We start from the raw sequence: 12,123 nt of genomic DNA, 5'->3' as shown, positions 1-12,123 counted from the left end.
TAATATAAATATCGTTTCTAAGAAAATCGAATAGTAAAAGAAGGAATGTTACTTTAAAATAGGTACTTCAGGCTCTGTGATGATGATGACACATGTTACTATTGCAAATGGGGGGAGGGAAGGAGGAAAGGCACTGAAATGTTTATTTTAAAGAAACAGACTACAGCGACTTACACATAAAACTGATTATTTTTTCTCTGAGAGCGTTATCATCGGCAATTTAATAACGGTGCTTGAGCGAAAACAAAATCCGTGTGTAGTAATTTCTTTATAATACCAAGCACAATCAAATAATATGCATAATTTATAATATTTGCAATTTTATATTTTTATTTTACTTTCTTCTAGTAATACAATGTATCAAGGAAAGCGTATCCAGTTATTAAATATGTTTCTTTCAGACATGGCCGAATAAGTAAATTCAGGAATCTGAATTTCTCAGAACGAAAGAAATTTTGTTTCAGAATTAATCATACCTTTGCAATTAATGACTGACCTTCTAAATACATTGAATTTAGAAGTATGTATTTAAGCAACAGTATCATAATTTCAGTATTTTTATTTAATTCATCGGCTTATATCCTTCAGGCACAAATCCCGCTACTGCAGAACCTGAAATGGAAGAAAGTAAGTCCCATATTTAATCCAACAAAATCAACTGCCTTGCTTAAGCACCAACTTTCGAAAACTAAAGGGTTAAAGCTTTAAAAACTTGACAGTTCTAAGCTTTTCGAAATGAAATTTTAGCCCACTATTTCTGCTTTCATTTCTGCACAGTCTATCCTTTAACACATTCTCTGGTTCTGGAAAATTCCTCTTTTTTAACAGTGATGCAGCATGAATTACGGTTGCAGTTTTCATACCCTTATCAGAATTATTTCTGAGAGGCTGAAAACTAAAATATTTTCTTTTAGAACAAAAACAGTATATTTTGTTTTCACCAACAAAATATATTACGTCCATGAATTAAAAAATAAGCATTATAGATTCATTTTCATTCCTGCCATTTTTTTAGTTTTGACACTACGTAGGAAAATTTTCACTTCCGGCTACTAGTACTAAATTTACACTGCTTATACGCCAAGAAAGGTTTGAAGCTCTATAGGAAGACACTCCCTCAAGAGTCATTACCCTTCTTCATGATGGGATCAAAATAGCTGCCATTATGCAGTACATTCATTTCTGTAATTAATATCTCATATTCCAGTGGCTGATGTTATATTTTTTAGCTCGTTTGAAAGCTAAAGAAGAAATATTTCGCGAAGATTTGGTGTGTTAGTGCAGTTTTAAGGGTTATCTAGTTGTAAGCTTAATTAAGGGGGAGAAAATGATAGAATTTTGATCTATTCGAAATATTACTTTTTTTGAAGGGGGGCGAAATACCACAGTTGCGGGAAATACGTTTGTATTTCATGAAGGTAAAGCAGTATTTACCTAAAAGTCAATGTTCTCTTGTAAGCTGTAATAAATCTACACTCATACAGAGAATAAAAGAAAATTTAAGCATTGCTTTTTAACGAATCATGGAAGAAAAAACTGATATTTTTATCAGTTTATCAACTGCCTTGATTTTCTTATCAGTTATCTCTATTTTTAGAGGGAGAGAAAAAGAAAAAATTAGCATAGAGGGAAATCATTTGTTTTCATTCCTTTGAACACTAACTGTCACAAGCAGTAAGTAAAATCAAGTAAATGTAAGATTTAGTCAGTGGAATCTTGTAATACATTTTTACTTGCATTTACATGCTGTCAGTTGCTAGAGCTCTTTGCGTGATTACTTTATAAAGTACTTACCTATTATCACGTCGACTGCAAAATTACTGCCAAGCAGCACGATTTAGTGTCAGTTGCAGATAACGTAACATAACACAGCACACTCATAACATCTGCGCTATCATTGGATGTAACCCAAATTAAGGTACCTTTTGTTTTCATAAACAAGGATATAAATTAATTGTTATTGCTGCATTTTTCCCTTACATTTTGAAAGAAATTATTAAAATTTTGGACCTGCCTTCTACAGAACAGCAAGCAATGGATTTTCAAAAATCGTGTATCTTACATAAAAAAATGACACGGTATGATCAGCTGATTATGGCCGACAAAATAGTAATAGATATGGAACAAATAAAATCTGTAATTTTGTATTCATAGTGCTTTAAGCAAAGCTTTAGGTAAAATCGGAGTGTCTAACAAAATAGTAGGAATCGACAAAAGCAGTTTTATGAGGCTCAAAAACAAAGCGCATCGAACAGTGATTACTTATTAAATAAAGACGCGGCACTTCAGAATTCCGAAGGAACGATTGGCACATTTTTAGCAGGATCTCATCCATCTTTCATAGTTCGATGGTAGCCAACTTTCACAGTCGACGGGATAATACGTAAGTACCCTTCAGGATTATTACGTTCTGTCAGGTGTTTTAGTCTTTGCATGATTGTTAATATATAATAAAAATACTAAAATTTCATTTATTATCATTATTATACTTCTTTATAGACCAAATACATTTAGAAACATTAATTTACCATCCCTTCACTAGGATTCATTCCAGTCTACTTCAGGCTTTCTCTTGAATTATTGCAAGCATTATGATTATGATAAAGTACCGATGCGTTTCTAATACGTTTATCTTGCACCTATATATGGCAGAACATTTGAAATTATGAAGCATATACCTCGAAATCTTTTACACTTACATTCCAAAGAAGCCAAGACATGTGTGAAAGGTTATTTTATTTGATTCAAAATGAAATGCAATTAATCAAATTACAGATGAACAAGTGACTAACACTTACAGAGATAAGTTATAGCGTCATGGCAGCCGTTTTACTCAACTTATTGAGGGGTATTAATGATTCTTCAGAGAAGTCTCCTGATGGATTTTCAAGCTTAGTAGGATGATGGGCTCATAAAATTTGGCACTAGCATGGAAATGAAACTTTGCTGTTTTTATATGATTAAGTATGTAGACTATTTCTGATAATGAAATGTCTATATTTATTTAAGAAGATAAATAACAAAAAACAAAACAAAAAAAAAAAAAAAAAAAGTTTTTTACTGATGAGAAAAGGGTTGACTTTTGATAAAAGAGAACAACAAGGAATAGAGATAACTATTAGTGTGTTAAGAAAATTATTTATTTTCATTCTTAATTTACATTTAAATAGTAAAACTAATCAAAAATATATTTAAAGTAAGAAACCAGTCTTCGGACATGTAAAAATACAAGATCGAAGATACCCGCAGGTAGAGAAATAAAGAGAAGCTAAAAGTGTTTCTAATAGAAAGCAAGTTCAGTATTGCAGCAGTAATTCTCAGTAAATTTATTCCTAAAAGTTTTATTAATTTTCTTTTATTTTCATTAGATTCTTAGTATCAATACGTGAATAACAGCAAATATATTTACAACTAGAGTTAGGGATATTAAACATAATTTTATACTTACCTTAATATTCAGATATTGATAAAATTTGGTTACAGAGGTCTGTAACATAGAAAAAAGCGTCCATTAGAAACGTCCTTTAATATTAAAAATTATACCATGATTTTTCAAAATTTAGACATATTCAAATACGAATGAATTACATATATTACTAATGTATAGTAACTGAAGATAGTTTTGACACTTTAGAGATTCTAGTTCCCTACAAATATTCCAGTATTTTATACGTTGTTTATTTCAGGATCTGTAGATTTATCATATCTAAAATCTAAAATGAATGCATTTTTCTTGAGGATACAAAAAACTGATTTCCTTCATTTGAATTCAATTTAAATTTAAAACCATCAGACAGTATGATCGGAGTTTTATCCGGTGATTCCCCTAATAATTTTCCATCATTAATTGAATTATGCTTCAACATTTTACAGGTGAACTTCTCGATTTCTTTTAATTTTCACCGGTCGAAATACATGTTGCAAATATACGTGCTCAATTTCAAATCCCGTGCGTGCACATATACCTGTGACAGTATTAAACAGTAATTCAAATAAATATTTCTTAATAACTAGTTGCTGTTGAAAATTATCAAGAATATTTTTATATTATTTGTCACGCTGACAACTTCTATAATTTGAAAAATAAGTTAAATCTTATGCCGCATCCGTAAGCTGCATTGGGTATCCGATATGGGTATCGGGTAGTAGCTGCCGATTGTTAACATTTCAGTCTAAGAATTCGTGAAATGCTGTACGGCGCAGAAAAATAGCCAGATTACCTTACTAAAGACGTTTCGAACGTGAAAACAAAATTTATCCAACATCTCACCATCTTTTAATTTTTTTTTTATTGTCTACATGTATTTCTTACCTGCCATCAGTGCACCCACTATATATCATTAATTGTTATAAATACACTTATGTCTCTAAATTGAGGAAACAGCCCGTACGCATATATGATACTATATTCTGTTGAAACAAATAGGCAACGCCGATGCTGTGTGGCTTCCTTTAAACGAAATTCCTAAAGTTAACAGTAACGAAAATCTGCAGCATTGTTGGTATTTGTATTATAGATTGAATTTAATCAGTTCAGGTAGTTCGCGGTCACATCCTTGAGTGCTGCCCCCAACATAAAAGAGTATAGATAATAGTCACGGCAGGAGTCATATCAATGATATCTTTAGTAGAATCATCTGTAAACTGGAGTTTAACCTCACTCAGAACACAGATATCGCAGGATGTCAAAATATTCCACTGCAGTTTCTTTGGGATTCCAAATTGAATATTCGAAAGCAGCGTGGTTAAAATCTCTGCTGTATCCCAATCAGATGATATCCTTCACTCAGCACAACAGATGCATAGACTGAAGACCCTCCGGTAGCTTCAGGATACAATATCGAAATAAAATATTCATCATTCAGTTATACAAGATTGCCTGCATGTAAGACGCTTCATCGTATTATATGCCCTTATATTCCCTTCATATTCTCGGCTAACAGCTTGCGTCAAAAAACTGATTTGTTAGTCAAGTTTTGTGTCAAAAGCACTTGTTCCGTTTGGTGAATCATAGAGAAACGTCTAACGACACCGACGCTATCTGCAGCATTGTTGTGGAAACGCCAAATTCAAAGTGATTACTGTGGAAACGCCAGATTCGTAATATGAAGTGGATTTGTGTCAGAGTAGTATATATCTGTGGATGTGTTTCCAGCAATACTGTACTACATGGCTTAAAGAGAGATTATTTTGTATTAGTATTTGAAGCTTTTAAGTGATGCATTTGGTCTTGGAAACCCTAGTCAACGAACCACCGCAATGAACGTAAACAATGTTTTTTAAGAACGGTACTTCTTATTCCAAAAATTACAAACAGACTTACTAACAATATACAGAATCACTGTATAGCTTGTTTAAGATAATCACATAACATATAAAATATTTGTAAACAAATTTTAAAATATTTCTATTTTTTTAAATATTTTATATATTTTTAAAATTTTTGAGGGGGTAAGGGGTGTGGCCGAGTAGCCCACATTTCTGTTTTTACTACTTCTTATTTTATTTGTTTTTTTACCCTCTTGGATTAGATTTTCAATAACATGATAAAGCAGACCATCTAACAAGGCAGTTCTCTTAATTTTCCGACATGAGTGTATTTTCCAAAACTTTTTTCACTTTTCTTTCTAGAACACTCGACACTCGGGTCTTTTTGCCATCTTATTTCTATGCTGTGGGCTGCTTTCTTGCTAATTATTTTTGCTGCGACATTTTGAAAATATTTTGTCCTTTTTTATGAAAGGACGTCATCATCCTTTAATTTTTGTAAATACACTTTGCAAAAGTTGATTGCTTTTTACTTACTAAACTTCGTATGTTTTAGCCACAGCAGCCCACGATACAAACACTATAGAAGAAGATTATACGGATAACACAGGTATAACAAAATATAGCATTTTGAAAATGTATATAACAGAAATGAGTTTGTATGTATATATCTATTTCTTTAAATAAATAAATAATTTTTAAGCATACCATCGTTTACAGAATGTACAAATGTCTCGTAATATATGACTAAATTATGAATTATGAATAATTATACTTAACTTCTGATAAGTTCAGCTAATGATAATTTGAAATATTATACTTTAAGTATTTATATTCTGTATTTCATGCATTTTCTAACAGAAGTTAGAAATTATGATCAGCCTACTATTCATCATAATTATTGACCGTAATGTAAGACCTTCGATTTTTTGATGTTTTAGAGAAAAATATTTTAGGGTTATCTACGGCGAATGAAAGGTAACTTATATGCGGTATTGCTATAAAACTGATGATGATGAAGAGAAAATAAAAGATAGCATAAATTTTCATTAAAATAGTTAAATTTGTTTGGGTTGTAAGAAGTCGCGTGGAAATGAATGTTAATCTGTATTGCAATTGTACAAAGTATTATATTTTAAGTGCTTGTAAGCAAATTGCCAAAGGAAGCTAATTATATAAGCAAAAAAGAGGCATTCTACTATAGGCAGATCATTCTGAACATGATTTCACTTTACAGTAGAATACTTCTGACGATTTTACTTCATAGTAAGATACTTATGATAGTAGACTAGTTATTTTAAGTAGGAACTTATGACGAAGGCTAGAATTTAAGACTATTTCTTAAATCTAGCCATGTATTGCACTGTGATGCAAAAGTTAGGAATGTTCTATTTAATATCAGGAAGACTTTGGTGAAACCCGCGACATTTTTACGAATATGTAGCAATTATGAATTCATGTTCGCAACTGCTGCTTCATTTGCGAAGAGCTAAAACTTTCTCTATTTTTTTAATCATATAATATATCTGAAATCATGCCCTCAAAGGAACATTTTTAACTTTCTAACTTTTCTAGTTAATTTTATCGAAATGTCGTTTATTTCTTTCCTTTTTTTTTTTACTTGTCACGTTTCTTTAGGGTTTAGTTCCATTAGGCTTATAACAGATTGGAGTATTTTTATTTTCTTTTTCTTCGTGAGTGTCTTCGGACTCTGATATACAGGGGGCATTTATACATTTTTAGAACGCCTTTGGAGCCGCCGTTTAATCAACTGTGGTTATCTCATGTTTAACTGCGCGCGTTGAAGCTGAGATTACATTGTTTCGCAATGGTTGCAAGAGCCACCAGCTGACAACACTTTGCCTTTACCATCAGTTCTGAACAGTTCGAGTATCACCAGTAGCTTCTGTGCTTTTATAAATAAGTTTTGTTAACAAAGCTGATAGTTTTAGCAACCAGGAGTCTTATTCTATAACACCAAGTCACACCTGAAACTCCTACAATGCCTAGAATGGTGACTCGTCTCTACGCAATGAAGCTTCAAATTGGCTGTTGATTTCAAAACTTGGTTGTTTCAAGACTTTCTTCGCTTCTACCTTGAAGGAAAACGCAGCAGTAAAGATACCGATCACTATTTGATCTTTTCTTCTTTCCACAGGAAAGTTCTTGATATGTTTAGTGCAAAGAATGCTGCCAAAATCCTAGACTAGCAGATCTCTTTGGCCAAGTCTCGAAACAACTGGCAGTACTGTTCGTCTCAGCATTTCACTCATTTAGCCTTTGCTAAGGTCATCGTAATCTGATCGCCAAAGAAAAGCAATTAGATCTCTCATAAAGAGATCTAATTGCTTTTCTTTGCAGAAGTAAGATTCTTTTCTCCGGAGTTCTCTGCAATGTGTTTCTTATCTTCGATGGAAAAGCTCACTCTTTTTGCATTCATCTTGCTCGGTGATCAAAATATTATTTCCCTCAAATATCTTATTAAATCAACTACTAATCGAATACATAAAAGACAGAATTGGGAGCAAAAACTGTACACAATGATGAACTACACAAAAGACACGAAACATTTTCCAGAACAAACTCGGAAACAATTCTTCATTTCACACGAATTCATTGAGTACGGCCATTGCAACACAAAATGTAATAAATTATTCTAATTAATCTCAACCACATCTATTTGTTATCAAGTACGCATATGTGCTGTGACGGCATCCCAAATGGTTATTCGGGGAAAAGCTTGGTGTCCGTTTAACTGACGAGCTTAACTGTGGTTTATTTTTTCAGCAGACGTAGGACTTACGTTATGAGCATCTTAAAAATCATGCTAAGGTTTAATTTCCGATTTAGTTTTTATTTTAGGAATAATACGGAACTTTTAGTCTCAGTACATCTGACATTATATTTTCTGTAAAGTACTTGCTTTGTTTGCTGTCAGTAGAAATCCCGATGGCTATTTACTCATTTCCCTCATCTGATTAATGCTTTCTTTGTAGACACATTATTATTTACGGCAGGATTTTAAACTAGGATTTGAAACGCCATATTTGATGAAAGGTTTAGGGCTTCTGTGGAACCCAAAATCTTAACCCGGACTATACAGAACTTATATGTTTGCCAAAGCCCAATGAAGAGCTCTTTCGGATGCAGAAACTTCTTGCTCGCTCTTTCCCAAGCCTTTATAACGAAAACTAACCGACGTTATAGGTACAGTTTCTGCATTACGTGAAACAAAGACCAAAATAATATACTAGGAACAATGCCTCATAGCTCAATTCCCTGAACTCTCTTCGAGGACATGGATCTCCAAGCACAGCGATCAAATGGGTAGTGATATCTCCGCGGTATGTTTGAAATATTATTCAAAGGGTAAAAGAACCAACAACATCTCGGGTAGAATCCTCACCTCTGAAAAAATATTAGAATAGGAATGGAAGCAAAGCACGGCTGGATTAACCATTAAATAAAATAGGCACTTTCTTAGAGCATCAAAGGAAAAGGAAAAAAGATCAACGATAAGAATTTCTCTTTGACGGTTTTACCATGGAATGTATGGTCCAGCTAAACTAAGACCGAAAGAGAAGGAATGGAGAAAAATAGGTGTTATATTGTAAATGTATGTGGCTGCAGCAAAATCTTTTAAGTGCTTAGAGCCTCCAAAGGTCTAAGCCCTAAATCAAGGTATCCTAATCCAGTTCTGAAGCAAAGGTAATAAAAGCATAGATAGAGAGCTTCTTTTATGGAAAGATGAAAGCTGATACGTGTACAAACACATTGCTTAAGCCTTTTATTTCTCTGCAACAATCTTATTGCCCTTTATTTGAAATTCTCCTGTAATTTATTTGAGTAAATACTTATTTGTTTTAATGCACCTTCTCCTGACCAGTCACGTTGAATAATCTTAAGGTAATTATGTTGCTTTTCTTTCTTTAAAATAGGTAGGCTGGGATAATCCTGAAAATCAACAGTTCATGAGAAAGAAAGCTGTCGGTTTCAAGCTTTTTATGTTTTTTTTATTAAGATTATGATTTGGAAACATGCCAGGAGTGAAATTGGTTTACACGATCGAAGAAGCTTCTTGACACACAAAAGAATATTCAAATCGCAATGTGTTCTTGAGAGTTCTGATATCATTTGCTTTCAATATCCGTAAATAATTTTACTGTTTCAAAATTCAGCTAAAATTTTCATTTCAAATTTGGAAACTTAAAGTATTACTTAATTTTTATAAAAGAATGAAATATTAAAATCAAAACATAAACACTCTTGTAAATTGAATATTTTTACATACGTAACATTTTAAACTATAGGGGAATAAACATTTATCTCTTACAAAAAAAGCTGTATACCTCACGTGACAGCTAACGCTGCAAATGCAGCAATCAGAAGTTCAACTAAGAAATTTTTCTAGATTCGTAAAATCAAATGAGGGAACTTGAAATACTGAAGAGAGATAGTCTTCCGGAAGAAGCTAAATGAAACAAGTGGGATGCCAAACCTCTTAAGTTTTTTTGATTAAGTATTATTTAAAATTTTTTTACGTCTTCCTATATTTCGTTAGCATGAATAAATTGAAATTAAGGGTAGTGGTAGTTAATAGCATGAGCTAATAGATACTAAATCGAGGAATGCATATCATGAGCAATCCCATCTTATATTGATATAAAAGTTAAAGTACTCTCTTTTTTACTTGTCAAGGAACTACTTCCTACTAAACCAAATAAATTTCTTAATTTATTTTTCAAGAAATTCCAGAGGATGGCTATGACTACAAAAATGAAATCGACCCGGAAGAGCAAGAGGAAGGAGAAGATGAAGAAGGTTTGTGCATCAGTTTTTTTTTTCACTCAGTTGAAACATTTTATCTTTTGTATGTGTTTGTGAGTGTGTGAAACATGTGAAATGATACGTTTCGTATTATATTATCAGGTTTATAATTCATATAGATAAATGAATTATTCAGAAGAATAATGGAAAGTTTTGAAATTTTTGTGGAATTTACAAATGCGAGCTAAAAATTTGATTTATCGTCCACAATCGGTTAAAACGAATCAGACACTTTTCCACCCAGTGGAGTATTTTACAAAATACTTCTAATTGTTATCTGAGCACTGAAGAAAACAAAAATTTTACAGTTATATGCAAATAAAAATTTGCATATTCCTGCATGCAATGAATGTGCCATATATTTAAGGGGACTCATACACCTTAAAACCCATAAAATGTTCGAATAGGTGACTGTTGCAAGAATTGGGATAACTTATTTATTTTACAAGCAATTACTACCAACTTTTACAGCTGACTACATAATATAGCTGCTTTCTGGAACAGTAATCAGAAAGTTTGTGTTGCCACAAATATTTTTATAATTTAATCCACTTTGTGACAACATTTTTCGTCATGTTTCCAACTTGCGCGCACAGTTTAAAACATTCTGTTTCATAATTTAATTCCATATTTAATATATAGCTTTTATAAGATTTGGAAACTACTGTGAACTTAAAATTCTAAAAATTTCATGTTAAATTTTTATTCTATTTTGAGTTGAGTTTATAAAATGTAATTTATTAAAAAAATTTTTAATGTTTTCGCCCATAAAATTTTTCAATATTAAAATATTCGTCAGATTGTTGGTTCAGTTAGAAAATAGTGTCGATGTAAAGAATTCCATCCAATTTCAAGTATGTACCATGAGCCATTTTTAAAATATCATGCGCGCAAGGTGGAAACACGGCGAAATATTTTGTCACAAAGAGGATTAAATTACAAAAATATTTGTGGCAACATAAACTTTCTGGTTACTAGTTTCCAAAGCAGCTATATTATGTAGGCAGCTCTAAAAAGTTGGAAGTAATTGCTTTTAAAATAAATAAAATATCCCAATTCTTGCAACAGTCACATATTCGAAGATCATGAGGGGTTTAAGGTGTATGAGTCCCCTTAATGCTGTTCCATAAAGAATTAGATAATGTGATATCTAATTCCCTGCATAAGGGAAGGATACAATGTAATGTGAATGTTTTAGGACAGTGATGGCAAACTATTTTGAGTACGGCGTATTAAAATTCGAAAAACCCCTAGCTTAACTCAGTGCAGTGTCATATGTAGAATTATCCGTCTGCCAACCGTGTCATCTGCTGCCAAGAATGCACTCTAACGCACCTGAGATTAGCGCAGCACATGTTGACAATAACAAGGCCGTTGCAAAACGCAAATATTTTTATATTATACAATTTCTTTGTCTCAAAATGGTTTGCTCTGGAAATGCAAACGTCACCCAAAATGGGTTCTCGTGCTACTTATAAAACATATGTCATAGGTTCACCATACGAAAGTTTTTGATAAATTATTCCAACTAATTTTTTTTTTTTCATTTTTTCAGATCACTTCCAGCTTTTGGAAATCAATCATTTTATCGGAGGTAAGTTACATACGTACAAGAAAGATTATGAGCGAACAATAGCATATGAGAAATGTTAATTATGTTTAACAATTTAAATCATTACTTTAAACCCAAAAGATATGTGATAAAAATAAATCAAAAATAGTAGGTAATATCACTCTGTCATGCAGAACCTGAACCTGCTACACAAATGATATTACTAAAAGTTTTTTGTTTCCACGCCTTGCTGTTTAATTTAAAATTGATTTTTATTGCAGCGATAGTATATTACATGATTAAAAAAAGTCTATTGATGAAGCACGTTATTATTAAAAGTATAATGTTTGTTTCTCTCTTATATAATCAGAAATAAAATCGGAAAATGTTGTTCTTTTTAAGAAAAGTTAAAACATAAGTCAAGTAATTTCGAAACGAATTAAGTCTTAGAACACATTTGGATACATTTTCCACTA

General features: G+C 32.1%; 1 protein-coding gene across 4 annotated transcripts in view; it reads left to right on the top strand.

Moving 5' to 3' along the window:
• LOC118203790 (uncharacterized) overlaps positions 1-12,123 on the top strand; it is a 52,307-nt gene that overhangs the window by 31,865 nt on the left and 8,319 nt on the right. For 2 of the 4 annotated variants that reach the window (XM_035376076.2, XM_035376073.2), the window contains 4 exons: positions 589-627; positions 5,825-5,878; positions 10,015-10,089; positions 11,651-11,689. In XM_035376076.2, coding sequence (XP_035231967.1) covers positions 589-627; positions 5,825-5,878; positions 10,015-10,089; positions 11,651-11,689 — 207 coding nt within the window. The remainder of the gene's footprint in view (positions 1-588; positions 628-5,824; positions 5,879-10,014; positions 10,090-11,650; positions 11,690-12,123) is intronic. The other 2 variants (XM_035376074.2, XM_035376075.2) reach the window with 2 other exon arrangements.

The sequence above is a fragment of the Stegodyphus dumicola genome, chromosome 8 (genome assembly GCF_044657685.1).
Source record: "Stegodyphus dumicola isolate Sdum_Otavi_A_Nest chromosome 8, ASM4465768v1".
Taxonomy (NCBI): domain Eukaryota; kingdom Metazoa; phylum Arthropoda; class Arachnida; order Araneae; family Eresidae; genus Stegodyphus; species Stegodyphus dumicola.
Note: the sequence above shows the minus strand (reverse complement) of the source record. Positions and strands in the feature narration are given on the sequence as shown.